Below are 20,236 nucleotides of genomic sequence, written 5' to 3'. Positions count from 1 at the left end.
CCAAGGGGCCCTGCCCTGAGTGAGTCAGGGACTGGCACTGACCAGAGTTGGGGACTGGCACTAGCCAGGAAGGCGGTTTTTCAGAGGAAGTCTCAAGGGGGTGTTCCTTGGAAGCAACCCTGTGTAAATTACCTGCTTACTAATACAGCGCCTAATTCACAAAAGGGGAAAGGCAGGAAGAAGGAGAACCTGCAATATCAGAGGAAAAGGAGGAGACAAAGGTAGATCTGGGAGGCAGAGAAGGCGGAGGGAGAAGAAGGAAGTCTGCCTTCGGAGGTGAGGTCTTTGAGCCGTAGAGGGTGGAGCTGCTTTTAACTGCTGGCTTCTCCTCCCGGCAGCACAAGCTGGAGCTAGCCTCTCACCGAGGATGGAGCAAGAAGGCGGAGTGCTAAAGGAAGGCTTCCTTGTGAAAAGGGTGAGTGAATGTCCACCTACAGGCTAACTATCCCTGGGGTTTTGTTTTTTTCCTTCCAGGGAGGACTTTTCCCTAGAGGGACAGAAATTGTCTTATAGGTGGAGGGCTAGACCTGGTTCCCGGCCTTCCCTGCCTCCCCTGCCCAGCCCCTGAGATCCCTTTTTATATCCTTTTACAGAATGTTGGGCTGTGCTTCAGCCCTGGAGTTCCACCCCCTCATCCTCAACACCGCCCCCCCACCTCCCCAATCTTTTAAGTCTCCCAGTGCCCCTCTCTCTGGTCCTGACCTGCACCCTCCTACCTTGATTAGAAGGCAGACATGCCATGTGACAAGCATTCTTCCAATTTACTGAATTCAAAAGAGCAACCTAACTGGGCCCTTCCCTGAAGTATTTTGGGAGGCTAAAGGTGTGGTCTGTGAAAAATTAAGAGGGAGAAACATTTCCAGTTGTGGCCTGTGGCTTGTGGGGAGGGTGGAGGTGGGTAGGAAACAACCCAACTTGTCCAGAAGGAAGAGGACAACTCTCTGCAAGAGAGACACAGATGATGTCAGTGTTAAGAGTGAAGGAAACCAAATATCCACTATAGTAAAATTTTATATTAATGTTACTAATAACTGACATTTATAAAAGGCTTTAAGGTTTGCAAAGAGCTTTACGTATATCATCTCACTGGAGTCCAACAACCCCATGAGCAAATGAGGAAACTGAAGGCCAGAGAGGCCAGACTTGCCTTTGGACAAGGCAGCTAGCATCAGAAGTGAGATTTGAAGTCACTAGGCAGCCTTTCATTGCTACAATTCCAACATACAATTAATAATTAGTTTTTGATTAATAATAAAAATAATAACAACTAGTATTTATATACACTTTAAAGTTGGCAAAATACTTTATTTTCTCATTTGGTTTTTACTACAACCCTGGGAGGTAGGTGCTATTTTATGCACATTTGATAGTGCAGTAGATGGAATGCTTGACTTGGAATTAAGAAGACCTGAGTTCAAATCTGGCTTCAGACACTAGCTGTGTAACCCTGGGCAAGCCACTTAACCCTGTTTGCCTCAGTTTCTCCATCTGTAAAAAGAACCGGCAAGGAAATGGCAAACCATTCCAGTCTCTTTGCCAAGAAAACCCCAAATGGGATCACGAAGAGTCAGACATGACTGAAAACCAGAAGCTAGTGATCACTTAACCTCTAATTCAGTTTCGTCATCTGTAAAATGGGAATAATAACATCATCAACCTCCAGGATTGCGGTGAGGATAAAATGAGATATTCATAAAGTGACTTGCAATCCTTCAAGCACTATATAAATGCTAGCTTTTGTTGCTAGAAGAGGAAAGTGAGGCAAAGAGATTGTAACTTGCCCAAGATCATAAACTAGTAAGTATCTGAAACAGGATTTGAACTCGGGATCGGTTATGAGATATTATTGTATAAAACAAATATATCTATGTTATGCAATGTTTATTATGTGGGAAGGTATTACTATTTGCTTAAGTAGGAGGAATTAAAGGAGGGGCTAGATGAGGCTCATGCTGGCACCAAGGTTCAGACAGAAATGTGGCTACATTGGCTTTGACTGAATTGGAATGATAAAGTCTGGTTTTTTTTAGAATTGTTAGGTTATAGACAAAACATTGAGAGCTTTGTGATAGACTAGGGGCAGGCCAGGGCAGTATTGTTAGTCAAGATTAGGGGGCTCTGGAAGAGGTTCTAGTAGGGGGATGAAATTAACAGAGAAAACAAACTCAGTAGGGGTAGCTAGGTGGCACAGTGGATAGATTGCTGGGGCTAGAGTCAGGAACACTTATCTTCCTGAGTTCAAATATGACATTAGACACTTCCTAGCTGTGTGACCCTGGGCAAGTCACATCACCCTGCTTGCCTCAGTTTCCTCATCTGTAAAATGAGCTGGAGAAGGAAATGGCGAACCCCTCCAGTATCTGTGAAGAAAACCCCCAGTGGGGTCATGGCAAGTGGGCCAGGACTGAAATGACTAAGCAGCTATAAAAAGTTCTTTCACTCCAAGCTACTTGGGGTGGACCTTTCCTAGAGAAAAGCTAATAATCACTCCACCAGAAGCTCAAGATAACAGAGCTTTAAGATAACAGAGAAATCTTTCTTCTCGAATTCTAAAACCCTTCCCCATGCGGCTCTAACCCACCTTGCCAGCACAGTGGCCATCACTCTCCTTCATGCACTCCAAACTGACCCGCCATGACATTCCAGTGACCTTGGTCAGCGGTCCCCCTTTGGCCAGGCAGCTCCTTCCCTAATGGCACTTCAGAGAGTCCCTGGTTTCCATCAGAACTCAACCTCAGTGCCATCTTCTACAAGGAGCCTCTTTGGATTTCAACCTCCTTCTAGTTGTTAGGACGCTTCCCCACCTCAGAGATTCCTTTGTATCTTTTGCAGCTGTTTTTCATGACGTGTTGTTTCCCTACCACTAGAATGTAAGTTCTTGGAGGACGGAAACTGTTCATTGTTTGTCTTTGCTCATCCCCAAATCTAGCACAGTGACTGGCATATGGTAGGCAATGAATGTGTGCTGAATGAATCTGTCAGGAAATGTTACAGAGCTAGATCCTAACCTCCGAACCCTTGAAATGGGTTTTGTAGCTCCTATCTCAAGCTCTTCTGATGGAAACTTGTTGGGGTGGTGGGGAAGGAGGGGAGTGGTCTTGGGTAACGTCATGCTTCTGCTTGAGACTGTTGGAGAGCAGTAGAGTGAAACTCCCAGGGAAGGATGCCCTGGGTAGGGTGCTACTCAGCACCAAGCAGCTCCCTGGCCTTGGAATCCCATGGGCAAAGTAAAGGGGACCTAGTTTGCTTGCTTCCTCCATGCATCACCTCACACCCCCAGCCCCAGCCTCACTCTTTCACCTCAAGCTGGGAAGAGCAGCCCACTGAGGTCCTTTGGGAAAGTCATGAGAAAGCTCATGGTGATTCGGGGATTGGCATCTTCAAAAAGAGCATTTCAAAGGACTTGCTCCCTACTCTGGGAGTTGCTATAGCCAAAGTACAGCCACCTGTGCCAGAGGTGAGGAGGAAAGAATGAAAACAGGCTGAGGCTTGAGAAGTCAGCCCAGCCCAGAACAGACTAGTAATCACTGCTCTAGGCTATAAAGCTGGGGCCTCCTCAAAGTCGTTTTTTCGAGCACTGAGGAGGTAGGGGCTGGTGGTAGAAAAGATTTGAAAACAAAAGCATGCGTTGCTCTGGAGAGAGAGTTTAGAAGCCCTGAGTTCTGGTCCTGGCTGAGTTTTGTGACCCTGGGCAAACCGCCTCTGGATCCACAGCTGTGAGCCTTAGTTTTCTCCTCTGCGAAATAAAACTGGTCCCTCTGGCTCTAAAAATTCCATGACCCTTACTTAATAGCTCCTTGCTCTCAGCCCAGTGGTTGCAGATAAAGTTGCCAGCCATGTTATCATCCTATCTCCTTCCAGATGAAGGGGCTTCCGGAAACCCTCTCTCTATAGCCTTTCCTACCTTCATCCCTGGACACCTTGTCCATAAGATGATCCTAATTGAGAGGGGGAGTGCGGGGAGCAGGCAGAGGGCTGGAGGGGTGGTGTGCCGAAAAGAAAGTAAGCTAGTCTTATGTTTGTTGAATGAATGAATTCATTCAGTTGATATTTAGGAATAAATCCTTCCCTTACTTTGTTTCAATATTCAATGGGATTTGCGCAGAATGCCCCAGGCTTTAATTTTTCTCTATTTTTTTCCCGTATTTCTGATTGGTAAACTCTAGCCTTAAATGTCAGGCTTCTTAATTGAGTCTGTGAGCCTGCTTGAATCCCAGGGTTAGAGGTTGGTTGTACCGACGACCCAATTACCATTTCCTGCTGTGTGTGCGTGTGTGTGTGTGTGTGTGTGTGTGTGTGTATTTCCACATTTGTGTGTATATATATTTACAGGTTATATGTGTTTGTGTGTGTGTGTATGTGTGTATATATATATATATATATATATATATATATATATGCAGAGTGTATATGTGTGTGTACTATGGAGTGTATGTGTATATATGCAAACATACAGAATGTAGAATGGTGTTTGATATGTATACATACACACATAAGTTGTTCTGTGAACAGAGTCAAAAGGTATGAGCAATTTAGCCAGTTTTTTCCTACATGGATCCAGATAATTTTCTAGAATGGTCCGACCAATTCATACATCTGCCCACAGCTTTTTCATGTTCTTGTCTTCTTTCGGCTTCTTCAAACATGGATTATTTCCCTTTTTAAAATAATAATTTTTGTCCGTTTGGTGGGTGTGAGGTAATGCTTCAGAGCGTTTGGAGTTAGTACCTCAGAGTTCTTTTCATAAGAGAAATTTTAATTTCTCTTATTAATGATTGGGAGCATTTTTTATGTAATTGTTGATAATTTGCCTTTCTTCTTTTCAAAACCATTTTATTGACTCTTTTGCTACTTATCTCTTCCAACCTAGGCATTTTTCAGAGGTTTAGAGAGGTTAAATGATATATCCAAGGTCAGTCACATACATAAGTAAGTAGCACAGTCAGGATTCAAAAACAGGTCTTTTCATTCTAAATATGGTGGCTGCTTCCTCCTCCATAAATTCTCTGGACCAGATCCCCTTATAGCCTACAAAAAGAATGGTATTCTCCAGTCTTTGGGATTTGCCTCATTCAGCTCATTCACTAATTCTAAACTTTCAGGCATGCTTCTCAGCCAATCAGTCTGCCACTCAAATTGGAGAGGAGAGAAAAAGAACAGTCTGTATGAGTTTTCCTCATCATCTCACACACAATCTGACATTCCCCCAAATCTATTCGTTCTTGTCTCTTCCTCCAACACCTTCCTTCTCTTTTCTCCTTCCCAAGATTAGCAGGTATGATGAAGGCTTCAAGGAAGGCCCATTCTCACTGCATTCTTTCCTTTCTCATTCTGTGTGAGCATGTTCACCCTAGGCCTCTCCTTCCTCCTTTTCTATTTTTTGTTAAATGATGTGCCCTTTTATATTTAGTTCATATTCCTCTTCCTTCCTTTACTCCTTCCTGTAGGGAATGTGATGTAATAGAAAGAGCACAGCTTAGGAGACTACCACTTACTGTCTGATCTTGGGCGAGAAATTGAACCTGGGTTTTCACTCATTCACATAAAATATAGGTTTTGGGAAGAGAAGATGTCTAATGTCTATACTGCCCTGTATCTTTCCTCTACTTTCTCCAGATTCCATCTCCTCCTCCTACCTGGCAGCATTACTACCCTGGGAAACCCTCCCTATTGGTGACTTCCTTCTCAAGACCATTTTGGGAAGTCACAAATCATCTTGCTTTCACCTCAATTCTCTCTGCACTCCACCTCCTTCTCTTTGCTAGCCACATTGCTCTTGAGTGGGTATCCTTCCTCTCCTCTCCTCCCTCTGTTCAGTACCCTTTATAAGTTGCCTTCCCTCATTAGAATATAAGCCCTTTGAGGGAGGACAGGGGCTTTCTTTCTTGCTTGTATCTTCAGTGCTTAGCACAGTACTTGACAGATTAATAAGCCTTCAATAAATTCTCTCTCTGTGTCTCTCTCCCTCCCCCCTCCATCTCTGTCCGTCTCTCTCCACTCCCCCATGCTCCTTTCCTCTCTCTCTCTCTCTCTCTCTCTCTCTGTATATATGTACACACACACATACACATATACACATTCACATATATACATGTGTATATACATACATACATACATATATATAGTCCTTTCCACCACTAAGATTTCATTTCTAGTGGTTAGGAGAAGACACAGGCCCTGCCCCATCCTAGCCCTAAGGCTAGCCCTACACAACAGCTAAGGTCTTTTACACCTAAGACACCTAAAGCTCTTCCTAAAGACCCCTAAGGTAAGAGAAGACAAGGGAAGATACTTTGTTGTTGGAGATCCAGAAGAATTACAGAAGTCCTCAATCCCTGGCCAAGGATATAAAGTATCCCAGAAACTAGGGAGTTGGATTGTAAAGCAGTCCAATCCCCTGAGCTACATACTTACTAAGTATGTTGAATTGTGACAGGTACTGGGGATAAAAAAAAATGAATGGGGGCACCAAGGTGGCACAGCAGATGGAGCGCCGGCCTGGAGTCAGGAGGACCCGCTTTCAAATCTGGTTTCAGACCAGACATTTGACATTGACACTTATTAGCTGTGTGACTCTGGGCAAGTCACTTAACCCCAATTGCCTTGCCAAAAAAAAAAAAGAATGAATGAATAAAGTGCTTACTATGTGCTCAGGTCTTCAAAAGTAAGACAGTCCCAGACCTCAGGGAACTTACATTCTAATGAAAGGAAACTTATCACCAGATAAGCGTACACACACACACACACACACACACACACACAATTTGAGGAGGTATAGAGCACTGATAACTAATGGTGTCAGGAATTTCTCTTGTAGCAGGTGGAAACCTTGAATGAAACTAGGGATTTTAAGAGGGGAGGGTGAAAAAGGAGAGCATTCTGGCCCTGGAGAACAGCCTATCTGAAGGCAGAGGGAGAGAAGATAGAATGCCAGGTCAGAGAACAGAAAGTAAAAAAAAAAAAAAGAAGCTTTCTTTGCCTCTTAATGTATGTGTATATTTAAAGAAAATTAAACTGTACATAGCGTAAAAGAAAGTATTCAATCTATGTCATAGATCCCAAAAAGCTAGGAGGGAAAAAAATTAACATTGAAGCTTGATTTGGAGATGTAACATTCCTTATAGAAATTTATGTGGACTGCTTCCCATTTGGTCTGATCACCACGCAGTGCTATAATTATTATGTATTTCATTATGTTTTGGACAAACTTTCTTGTAAGCTTTATTTGATAACAGTAGTAACCTCTATGCCTGTATTCTTAGTCTGAAAAACTTGTTATATAATATGATTTTCTGTTCACACTTGTTGCCAGGGACCATATCTCCTATTTCTTTTGCGTCCCTCAATAACATTTAATAGAGTGCTTAAGCTCGAAGTTTTTGCTTGATACACAAATGAATGCTTATTGCATGAATGAGTGAAAGAATGAGTTTGTGAGTGCCCATGGGGGTTTTGACTCCAACGGGAACAAGCTGGAGCCTAACCAAAAGGAAACAAGCCCAGACCTTGCTTTCTGATGTACCTTGTGGCTTGGCTGGGAACCAACTCAATTCTTTTTTGGCCTCTGAAAGAACACTCCCTCTTTCCATTGACCTATTTAAGTCCAAAAACTCCCCCTTTGCAACCAATTTTCTCGTTTAGTGCACGTTTGAATCCTTTGGATACAAGATGACCTCTCAGCTACAGAGGCTTACCATGCCTTCTTCTGCTGGCCCTACTCACAAAATGGAGGAACCCTGGTCAGAGCATAGGACTTACCCATTTTGCTAGGTTTGTTGTTTTAAGAAGCCCAGAATTAAAAAACATTCAAGATCTTTGTTTGAGGAGGTTCCGAGCACTGATAATGGCATCAGGAACGTCTTCCCATAGAACTAGTGGAGCCTTGAATGAAAATAAGAATTCTAAGAAGGAGGAGGTAAGGAGAGAGGCAATTCTAGGCATAGAGGATGGTCTGTTCAAAGGCACAGAGAGAGGAGGTAGTCAAAAACCTCAAGACCAAGGACCTGAAGTCAGGATTGGAATCATAGGACCGCAGGACTTAGCGCTGGGAGGGACCTTGGAAATTATTTAGTTCCAAACCTTGATTTGATAGATGAGGAAACTGAGACCTAAGCCAAGTTCCTGTCACATGTACAACAGAAAGAGTGATCAGGCAAATTGATGCGTTCGCTTCTCTCTGGTTGGAAGAGGAGTTCAGTGCTATGACACAGCCCTTTTTGTTTAGGGGAGGGTCAGGGGAACATGTCCATGCCAGTTACTACTTGGCCACGGGGCACACTTGCCTGTATTCAGCTTCGCTGATATCTTGAGGGAGGAGGATGGGTGCCTTTTCCACGCTGGTGCGCTGCATAATTTTTGACGTGGAATTTTCATTTGCCCACAGGGCCACGTTGTCCACAACTGGAAAGTGAGATGGTTTGTATTGAGGCAGAACACGCTGCTGTATTATAAGCTTGAGGGGGGCCGGAGAGGGACCTCTCCTAAAGGCCGGATCCTCCTGGATGGCTGTACCATCACGTGCCCTTGCCTGGAGTATGAGAATAGACCGGTATGTGGAAAAAGTTACTTTTTTTAATTGAAAAAAAAAAAAAAAAGAAAAACAGTGGGATGAAAGTCCCTTCCTTTTAGCTCCTTCCTTTCTCTACTCATCCGCAGACTCTTACCACCATTGCCCACTTGGATTTGTTCTTATTATGGTAAATCTGATGTTTTGATATGACCTCTCTAGGATGTTTTTACCACTTTATTATTATTTTTAGTAGTTGTAATGATGACAGTAATTCACATTTATATGACACTTCGTTTCCAGAATGCTTTCCTAACAAAAACCCTTTGAGGTAGGTAGCATAATTGCTATTAGTCCCATTTTACAGATGAGGAAACTCAGGCACTGAGAAGCGATACTTAGATCACAACAGAATTAAAATCCAAGATTCTGGATTATAAATTGAGCGCTCTAACTACTAAGCCACATTGTCTTTTACCACTTTGGTGATTGACTCTTGACTTGTGTTAAGATTTGTTCTTCTTAAAATTAGAGGCAACCCTACCCCATCCTTATAGAGCAACTGAATTAATGAATCAATTGATATTTTTTCCTTATATAATGGAATATGCTAGGTACTAGGACTACCACGTATAAGACATATACTCTGCCTTTATAGAAGAAAGGAAAAAAAGCATTTATAATTGCCAATAATAAATTAAATCATGCTTAATAAATAAAAATCCAGTGTTCTTAAGCACTTTACAAATATATTATCTTCACAACAACTCTGGGTGGTATTATTATTTTCCCCCTTTTACAACTGAGGAAACTGAGGCAGACAGAGGTTAGGTTAAGTGACTTGCCCAGAGTCACACATAGCTAGTAAGTGTCTGAGGCTAGATTTGAACTCAGGTCTTCCTGACTCCAGGTCCAGAACTCTATCCACTGTGCCTAACTATAAAGCTGCCTTTTATAGTTGTAGGCTATAAAAAGTTAATATGAAACCAAAATGTTAAAACAGGCAAATGAAAGGACAAGATGGAATTAGGGAGTGGGGGTGGGGATGAGGGTCTGCCCTAGAGAGTAAGATGTGGGAGACTGACAAATGACAGAATATGGATCACGAATAGAAGGATGAGAATTGACCTTGGGAATATGGTCTCATGAAGTGGGTCTCTCAATACAGCCAGAGGTTGCTGAGAGGCTTGGTCTTCTGCACCCTACCTGGATACATCCTCTAAATGTGGTCAGATTGTCTTACCTGGAAGAAGTCTTCTGTTGTTAGTACCCAGTGTTGAGAGGGCAAGAGTAGGCATGAGGTCATCATTTCACAGATTTAGAGCCACAAAGAACCAGAAGGTCGTCTACTCTGACCTCTTCATTTTTCTGATGGGAGAACAGACATTCAGTGACTTGTTCACAGTTCCATAGTTAACAGGTGACAAAGAGGGTCCTCTTGTCACTTTGCTATATTTTCTCTAGAGCTTCCCTACACTTTGCATTTTAAGAATTCTTAGTAAATGATTTAAGATGAAGTAAATGACCAATTTCAAGAGATAACAAGTGGAGGTCACTTCTAGCTTTAAATACTGTGGCTATGATGAAGTCTTGTCTCTGCCTATGAGTGCTGTTCAAAGCCCAAGCAAGCTCAGGAGACAGGATGACAATTTATGGGTAATGAGAACTTTAGACTTTTAGAAAATCATTATCCAATAGGACCTGAGATGCTAAGGGATTTTGGTGTCCAGAATCCAATCTCGTTGATCTCCAAGGCTTTTTGGATCCATAGGGTTCTTTGAATCATCCTGGTTGGGTCCCAGAGGGTGTCCTGACCCTTCCACTCTTTTGCATATTCTTGCCAAGCTCCAATGTGATTGGCTGACTGTTTCTTACCACAGCTCCTCATTAAGCTGAGGACCAGAACATCCACAGACTACTTCTTGGAGGCCTGTTCCAGAGAAGAGAGGGATGCCTGGGCCTTTGAAATAACAGGTGCAATTCATGCCGGACAACCAGGAAAAGTCCAGCAGCTTCACATCATGAAAAACTCCTTCCAGCTTCCCTCTCACATCAGCCTTCAGTGAGTATGACTCCGTCTTTCCACATCCTGTGCTTCATTTATCACTAATCTTCAGAGCTTTTAAGGGCAAGTGATTAATAATGCCACATCTTTGTGGTTCAGTTGTTTCAGTCACGCCTAATTCTTTGTGACCCCATTTGGGGTTTTCTTGGCCAAGATACTGGAGTAGTTTCCCATTTCCTTCTCTAGCTCATTTTACAGATGAGGAAACTGAGGCAAATAAAGTGATTGACTTACCCAGAGTCACACAGCTAGTAAATATTGGGAGCTGGATTTGAACTCCAATCTTCCTGACTTCTGGCCCACTGCTCTATCCACTGTGCCACCTAGCTGCCCAATAATGCCACATACTTGATCCATGGTTCCTACCACTCTTCCAGGTATCAATCTTCCCATTCCCGTTTGATATTTTTTACTTCAACCTATAAATGGTTCTTTGAAGCACCTCAGTCAGTCAAGAAGCGTTTATTAAATGCCTGCCGTGTTCCAGGCGCTGTGCTAAGTCCTGGGCATATAAGACAAAAGACAGTCCCTGCTCTCCGTGAGAGAGACAACACGTAAACAACTGTATGAACAAGATAGAAGAGGTAGCTGGGATGTGAAGGAAGCCATGGAGGCCAGGATGTGGAAATGAGGAAGGAGAGAATTCCAGGAATAGAGGACAGACAGTGGAAATGGCTGGCACTTGTGTGAGGGACAGGGAGGCAGGCCAGTGTCACTGCATTGCAGAATACATTGGGAGGAGTAAGGTGTAAAAAGACTAGAAAGTTAGGAAGGGGCCAGCTTATGAAGGGTTTTATATTTGATCTCAAATTCTGTCTTTCTTCCTCCCCCCCAATCCCTCTATTCCACCGTGTTAGACTCAGAACTACCTCCTGGTCCTGCCAAGCCATTTTGCTATTATTCTGTCTATTAGTAGCTTACCTGCTAATAATATAGACCACTTTCAGCCAAGTCTTTTCCCTTATACTCCGTGGCCAGATGGGTACATTTTGGCAAAGGGTGCCTTTCCCACATTGAACAAGACACTAATTACTTTCTTTTCCATTGCATAGTGATATAATGATAAAATGCATGACAGTAGCTGTGGAATACGCCCATCACCCAACATGGAACAGGGAAGCACCTATAAAAAGACCTTCATAGGTATGCCCAAAGGGATGGCCGCTCGTTGGCTGGCAGGGGAGGGTGGGTTGCACTATGCAAATACACAGATAGATGGGAGTCTGGAATTTTGCTCAAGGGGTTACAGAGAGCTTGGCTGTGCTGAGGTAGAATTTGTTAGCAAACAGTTGGGTGGTGGGGTATGCCATCAACGTTCTTTGTCATTATGGGGGGGGGCACACTGGCAGTCTTTCAGTCTGCTTTTTGGTTGTGTTGTCAGACACCATCTGTTTTTATTTGGGATGACGCTGGCTGTTTAACGGGGCCGGTTGCTGAGAGGGCTGTGAGGGTGGCAGTACCTTCTGCCCTAGGGAGATCTGACCTGTCCTCACCTTCCCCCAGGCTCGTCTCTGGTGGACTGGCTAATCTCCAGTCACTTTGCTGCTAGTCGGATTGAAGCTGTCACTCTGGCCTCCATGCTGGTCGAGGAGAACTTCCTTAAGCCCATTGGAAACCGGAGCACCGAGGCCATTCGCTCTGGGGATTTAGCAGAGCAGTTTGTAGATGATTCCACGGCCCTGTACATTTTTGTAAGTGGTAGTGGGACGCCCATTAACGGTACCTTCCTTTCCACTGCCTGCCGCTGGAGACACAGACTTGCATAGAGGAGGTTAGGAAAAACTGTGCAGTGTGTGCTATGCAGCTATGGGAAGGGGTGGAATTAGTCACACGGACAATTCCATTATGGGTTCTGACCTGTTTCTGACTTGAGGAATTTAATTTTCTTGGAAGCCTAATCATTGCTCCTTTCTTTATTTTCTGTAGACTGAAAGCTCTAAGAAGAAGACAAATTCGAAAGAGGAATTCAACTTTAGCACCGCTGAACTGAGTGGCACAGTGATTAAACAAGGATATTTAGCCAAGCAGGTATAGCTAAGTGGGCTTCTCAACTGGGCAGAAAGAGAATTCCATGCCAACTGGCGTAGCCAGGGAATGAGGAAAGAGCAGAGAACAGAGACAAGGATAATACCTGTAAGAATCCTATGGTGCAGTTTGGATTACACAGACAAAAACTGCTATGGGAAGGAAGTTCAAAAATATACCTGTATTTATTTTTTTATTTTGTGAGGGGAGGAGGTCTGGACATGGGGTGTTATTGGCATATGGAAATTCTCTCCTCCGCCCATTTGGATCAAGAACTCATCTGCGACTTAGTCTTATAGTTGACTGGGCACTGAAGCCACACCACCAGCATGGGTTACAGCCAGGACTTGAACTATATACGTATATCTGCATCACTGTGAAGGGCAGCTAGGTGGTAGAGAGGATAGGGTCTAGAGTTGGGAAGACTCGTCTTCCTGAGTTCAACTCTGGCCTCAGACACTTCCTAACTGTGTGGCCCTGGGCAAGTCACTTCACCCTGTTTTCCTCAGTTTCCTCATCTTTAAAATGAGCTAGAGAAAGAAATGGCAAAACCACTCTAGTGTCTTTGCCAAGAAAACCCAGATGGGTTCACAAAAAATCGGAAATGACTGAACACAAAAAATATCAATGTGAAGTTTGCTAACAAAAGCACACTCTATTTGCCTAACTTGCCTCCCTGCTTCTTCTCCCCCCGTTTTGTTTGGATTAGGATAAGACGCTGAATTTTCTGAGCTTACCCTTCTTGGCCCTAACAGTTCTGCAAAAGGGAGCTCCTTTTCTCATAAAACTCCTCTGATCCGGGGATGACTTCAGCAAAGGTCCCAAAACAATGTTGCACATTTTGGTTTGCAGGTTCTGCTTGAACTTGCATAAAGATGCAGTTAATGTGTGAAAGAATTGTAAGGAACAATTGTTTTTGTCTGTTCCAGGGACATAAGAGAAAAAACTGGAAGGTGAGGCGCTTTGTTCTGAGGAGTGACCCTGCTTTCCTGCACTATTACAACCCTTCCAAGGTGAGCACAGTTCAGCACCAGCCCTGGGGGTGATCCTTGCAGCCACATGTACCTTGAAGGATTATTTTCAGGAAAATGCTCGTGATGAAATGTGAGAGGTGATGATTATTACCCTTCCCAGCCATGCCTTTCTTCCTAAATTGATTTATAATTGTTCTTCCTTTCTGTTTCAGTGGACAATAGTGATACCAGTTTGGACCTTTTTCATTTGATTACTGCAGTAGAACCCTCCTAACAGAATTTTCTGTTCTTGCTTTCAATTTCCTCCCCCTCCAAAGTAGAGCAGATATTTCTTGAAGATTAGTTTCATTATGGTTCTCTGTACGTCTGTCTTCAAGATTATTTGTGATTACCTGTTGGGAAAGCCTGCCTCCCCTGTGATGAAACATTTCAGTCTTATCTTTTCATTCAAGTCTTCCATAATCTAACCCCAGTCCTACCTTTCCAGTCTTTTCGTTCATTTTTCTACACAGACCCTCTCACTTCGCCACACAGATTCTCTGGAAATACTCCCTTGCCCTTTCCTGTTTTTGCTCATGATATCCATCCCTACTTCTCTCTCTCTCTCTCTCTTTTTTTTTTTGTGAGGCAGTTGGGGTTAAGTGACTTGCCCAAGGTCACACAGCTAGTAAGTGTTATGTGTCTGAGGCTGGTTTTGAATTCAGGTCCTCCTGAATCCGGGGCCGGTGCTCTATCCACTGCCACCTAGCTGCCCCCCCCCTACTTCTCTTGCTATTCAAATGCTACTTATCATTTAAGACCCAGCTAAAGTAATATCCCTTCCATGAAGCCTTTAGAGACTTAAAGCCCATAGTCATCTCTCTCTCTTCCTAACTCGTATTTACACTAATTTAACAACGAATGATGTACTTCTTTGTGATATCCCTTGATGAATGTGCCAATTCTATAATATTGTTAGAAATAGAGGTAAAAAGTTTTTGGATGAGCATGGTGTCAGATGTCATTATGACAGAAATTCAGCTTTAAGAAAAGAAAGTTTTTGGGTAGGACGATTCTTTTGTCAGGGAAAAGGGTCAGGCCAGAAGTAATTATCAGACTTTATTCGTGAAGATGTAGCTAATAGACATCCCAAGTCAGCAAGAATGAATGAACAAGTGAGGCCAACATTATAGAGTTGATACTGACTTGAAAAGTCCAAGCTTCCTTGTTTAAACGCCTCATGTCAATGGAAAAGCTGCACATAGGCATCTCATAACAGAAATATTTAGTTCCGTTGTGAACTAGTGGTAATGACAACTTATTAAGTTGGGGCACTATACTAGCTCTTGCTGAGTTTAGCAATATTATATGTGTGTGTTAAAAATATAATGTTAAATTTTATGAGGAAAAAGGGATTAAAAAGCAAAGTAATGTCACAGATGATGGATTTTTTTTTAGTGCATCAGTGGCACAATGTTGCATTTATTTCTATGCTGTTGAGCTTTGGGGGGATTTGTTTTTTAAGGTAAAAGATCTGTTGCATGATCTACTGTTTTTACTATTCTGCACTTTCTGTTTGTATTATCTAATTTCATTTATGAATAGAAGGGGAGTGGATTTAGACATACACTCCACATGTGTTCCAGTCCGTTATTCTGTAGTTGAATCTTAATAAACATTTCAGTAAATTTATGAAAAAAAAAAAAAGCCAAGCTTCCACGGGGCAGCTAGGTTGCACAGTGAATTCAGAGCACCGGCCCTGGATTCAGAAGGACCTGATTCAAATCTGGCCTCAGACATATAACACTTACTAACTGTGTGACCCTGGGCAAGGCACTTAACCCCATTGCCTAGCCTAAATAAATAAATAAATAAAAGTTTAAAAAGAGAGAAAAGGCCAAGCTTCCTTATCAGAGGAGTGACCCTGCAAACGGACCACGTGACTGTCAGCTGTCACCATGACTTCTGTTGCCATTATTTTGTTCTAGCTTCAAGCAAATCTTACTTCTGTAGTTAAAGGCAACTCATTCCTTTTTGCGTCACTTGGATTTCTTTTGTGTCAACAGGAAGAGAACAAGCCAGTTGGTGGAATTTCTCTCCGGGGCTCCCTGGTTTCAGCTTTGGAGGATAATGGAGTTCCCACTGGTAAGAGACAGCTTCTGCATCCTACCCCAAGACAGCAAGGACCACACGCATTCATCCAGTATCTCAGAAGCACTACGCTGATAAAAAAAAAAAAGGGATTGCACAGGTTTGATAGATGAAAAGGGTAGTCCCTTTATACCTTTTGCTTCTTGGAGGTACAATAGGAAGGATCTTGTTCACTGCCACTATTTTAGAACAGATAGGGGAAAAAAATGGCAGGCGAGGAGACTTCAGTATTTTTCTACATACTCATGCCCCTAGAAAATGGAATTTCTATGCCTCTGGCACAGGGATGAAGCATTTTTTTTTTGGTCCCAGGTACCACTGTGCTAAGACAGTATAATATTTGTGCGTTCCACTTTTCAAGACCAAAGCAGTCAGGAGATAAAGGAAAACAATGAGATGGACTACATCACATAGATGCTTTCCTTTGCTCTCTAACTTACTGAGCAGTGAATTGTTTTATTTGGCTCAGACCTATGATTTCACTGGTGATGGAACTTGCAGTATTTCAGTTCTTCCCACCAATGCAGATTTGCCGCTTATCTTGTAATTACCCTCTTGAGAATTGTCTAGAGGCATTTACTTTTAATTGCCACAGTGAAGGACCCTTCAGTTCATATTCACAAATATAGCAACCAATATGCATTGTGAGGACCTTCTCCCATTTCCATTAACTTTACTTTTCACAAGCATCTTCTAGATTCCAACCACCTCCCTTTCCATACCTCACCTAGCATCGTTTGGTACTGCTCTAATGCATGTGAAGTATCATAGGTACAAGTGCATCTTCTTGCCAGGCCAAAGCCGCTGTAGCTTATTAAAACTTTTCTTTCTTGCCCGGTGGGTAAGAGCAAGTTTGTTGTTACATGGAAGCTCAAAGCTGGGGTTTTAAAAGCAATCCATCATTTCACTAGCTGACTTTTCTCTCTAGGTGTTAAAGGCAACGTGCAAGGCAACCTCTTCAAAGTGATCACAAAGGATGACGTCCACTACTACATCCAGGCCAGCAGCAAGACAGAGAGAGCTGAGTGGATTGAAGCTATCAAGCGATTAACATGACTGAGGTCACCAGGCTCACGCCTACCTCTGAAGACATCTGCATGACCTCTTCTAGAAAAGGGAGGATCAGGCCTTTTGTCAAGGCCTTGAACATTTCAGCCACTTTTGATATACATTTGGTAGCACTTTGATGTGAGACTGGAGCTGAGGGCTTCCTAGGAACATTCTAGTTATAGAAACTACCAACATCTTCCTTATCAACTAGGAAGCTGTCTCATTGATGGTCACTATTCCAGCATCTTCATTTTGGTGCCAGACCAGGAACTGCTTTTTTATGGAAGCTTAAAAATCACATTCTCCCATGGCCTCCCACCAATTTTCACAGATGCCGAGGAGGGATAAAATAGGGCAATTCTTCTTTCTTGATGACAAATGGAAATGGGAGGCTATTTTTAGCTCTGTGAATTCCTGAAATGTTTTACGAATACTTTAGACACAGGTGCTTAATAAATATTTGTTGAATAAATGAGACAGCTCTCAAAATGCTTCTCAACAAAATCGGTGGTAGTTTAGAGGACAAGACCTCTGGGGTGGGACTCAGTCTGGCTCCAGCACTTAATTTGATGCCACTCACTAAGAATCCCTGACCTCGTAGGGTCCTGGTTAAGATCAAGTGAGACTGACTGTATATGAAAAAACTATGACTTCTGGATTGGAAGTAACCTCAGTTACACCTAACGGCACCCCATCCTAGAAGCACGAATGAGAACAGTGGTGGTGACATGCACTTCAAGCTGAATACTATTTTAACTCTTCCCCTAAATCACGAGTGACAGAAAACTCTGGTTTTGCACTTGGCATAAAACGAGCCATAAGTCAAGTGGGTGGTCTTGCACTACTTGGATTCTGAGAATGGCTGTCCAGTGAGACGCAGCACACCAGGAAGAGTGATCGGTCACTACGGCACGATAAGCTGCTAAAAGTAGATTAAAAGTCAGTAAAGAAAAATCTAAAGGTCACAGGGACTAAATCAGGTATGGTCTTGAAATGAATGTTTGCTGAGAATTAGTCTAAATTAGTGAGAATTCTTGGCATCCAAGTAAGGAAGAGGCTAATCTGACTTATCTGTTACTTTCAACCTGGATAAATTAAGCTAATAAAGTATCTGGCCTTATGAAACTAAGTTCTTATAGTTACTTGAATGAATAAAATAAGGCATAATTTGTCAATAGATACAACCAAAGAGCTTGAATATTAATTTGTTCTCTTTATTCTCTCAAATTCTATTATAGCTTATCTTGAATGATCAGGAAACCCAAATGTTCTACCTTACCTTGTTTTCAGACCACTCTTTAAAGCACAATTTTCCATTTGCTTTTCAATCAAACTTCTAAATTTCTATGGAGTTACGCATCTAGTTTACAGCTTCTCAAAAACAGAAAAGGGATGATGGGAAAACCTTCAAAAAATTTTTAGAAATTTAGACAAATTCATTTGATACCATGTGGCTTGGTGACTAGGACTGAAAATTGTGGCCTGTTTTCGACCACCTACATTATCACCTTTCTCTGAACCCAATGTCCAGTGTCAAATCTCTGTGGCCTTTGCCTGGGCCATGCAAGAGAGCACATTCCAAGCCTGGCATGCTCTCCAGCTTTATCTCTGCCTCTCAAAATGCTCGTTTCCTTTAAGTACTACCTACTACAACAGGCATTTCTCGATCCCTCTCAGCTGCTGGTGCCTTCCCCCCCCATCCCAAAGTTATCTCTTATGTTATATATGCTTAAACACTTACATCTCCCAATAGCTTTGAAGCAGCAATGGTTTCATCTTCAAGAAAGTTTCATGGGACTGAAATGTAAAGGCTAGGAATCTTGAGGAAATAATGAAGGAAAAAAAGCTACCTGTGCATAACATGAAACTATCAACCTAAAAACATTGGGAATGTAGTGACCAAGCTCTGTGATGCCTACCTCCAACAATCTGGTACGTGAAGGCTCAACAGATATGTTAGTCTTGGTCTGTTTCCTACCTCACCAGAGCTGGCCAAAACAAATAGTGAAAACAGGACTTATTTTCTTCCTGCATTTTATTTATATTTCTTTTTGCAAATCAGCAACATGTTGCAATGGGCAAAGAGCTGGCCTCAGAGTTAGCATAACCAGGGTTCAAGTTCTGCCTCTAACATACTGGCAATGAGATGGGAGGCCAAGGCAAATTACTTTTTTTTTTTTGATGCCCTGACTAAATCCCTAAAACTATTAAATTGCATAATAGTTGCTGATCTGCACTTGTATGGGGCACTTCCTGATTGGGAAACTCCTTTAACTGATGAAAACACAGGTCTTTATACTCATAAGCTTCATGCATACAAATACGTACACAGATGGTAGCTAGCATTTATGTATGCCTTAATGTTTCCAAAGTGTTTTACATGTTATCTCACTTGATTCTCACCACCATCCTGTAACATAGGTGTTATTATCCTTGTTTTATAGGTGAGGAAACTGAGGCGGAAGTTAAGTGAACTGCCGAGGGTCACAAAACTTAAGTGTGAGGTAGGATTTGAATTCTGATCTCCCTTAGTAGTCCACTGTATCACCTAGCTGTGTATGGTATCACACACACACACACACACACACGCACACTGCATTATGCACTTCAACCACATACAGGAGGCTAATGACTGCTGGGATGCATTAAGCTCCTCTTTTTCAATTGTTAATCTTGTTAGCACGATCTCCAAAGATGCATAGTTCCACAGGTAAAACCTACAGCAGCTCTCTGAAGTGCCAACTCCTTTTCCTTGAGTTTTTAAGAATTGGTTTAATACACACACATACAAATTTTACATGTCATATAAAAAGATGCCACTAAGCCAATCAATAGAACATGCTCTAAAGTTGAGCATGTTTGTTTTTTCCATCATGCTGAGAAATTTGCACAGATCTACTCCTTGAAGAGTAATATGGGAAATGACAAAAGATGCTATATTCACCTAGGAGGGGACACTTAACAATGGTCTGAATTCTACATGATAAATTCCACTGGAGTTCACAGTGGAAAATTCAATGTCTATCCACTTCTGTGCACACTTGGCACTACCCCGTCACCCTGGACTTTCAAAGCCTAAAGAAAAATGTCTATAGAAAAATTTTGATGACATTTCAATTTTCCATTCCAAGGTATGTCTGAAGTGCCCCACACCAGTTAGTTTATGATTTCTTTGAGTACTTGTTCTCAGAAGGAATGTGAAGGTGAAAGATTCACTAAGGGACAAATTTCACTGACCAAATGTTGAGAAGCAGATCATTTTGCTTCACTTAGACATCAAAGAGGGAAGAAAGTGACCTTTCCTGCTCCTTTTAGAATATTCCGAGTAGTTGAAAGGGTTCTTCCTGAAGGTGACTAAAGAACAGAGCAGAAATTATTTCTCCGTTACATAATCTTCTTCACTTTTATTCCATACTCCCTATTAGCTACAGTGACCCCAGCCCCTAAGAGACTGAAGTAAGACATCTGACCTTGAAATAGCACCAG

The 20,236-nt window shown here is 42.4% G+C and overlaps 1 protein-coding gene across 1 annotated transcript; it reads left to right on the top strand.

Moving 5' to 3' along the window:
* The first annotated feature begins 73 nt into the window (after positions 1-73).
* Positions 74-17,925, top strand: PLEK2 (pleckstrin 2). The gene is given in 10 exon segments (XM_078151541.1): positions 74-415; positions 8,384-8,548; positions 10,387-10,568; positions 11,624-11,628; positions 11,631-11,714; positions 12,075-12,262; positions 12,498-12,599; positions 13,526-13,609; positions 15,616-15,694; positions 16,629-17,925. Coding segments are annotated over 10 exon segments (1,065 nt in total). The 5' UTR covers positions 74-367; the 3' UTR covers positions 16,757-17,925.
* Positions 17,926-20,236: the final 2,311 nt, after the last annotated feature.

Source organism: Phascolarctos cinereus, unplaced genomic scaffold (genome assembly GCF_003287225.1).
Source record: "Phascolarctos cinereus isolate Bilbo 61053 unplaced genomic scaffold, phaCin_HiC Scaffold_3;HRSCAF=262, whole genome shotgun sequence".
NCBI classification, from domain to species: domain Eukaryota; kingdom Metazoa; phylum Chordata; class Mammalia; order Diprotodontia; family Phascolarctidae; genus Phascolarctos; species Phascolarctos cinereus.
This window is presented reverse-complemented; position numbering and strand designations above follow the sequence as displayed.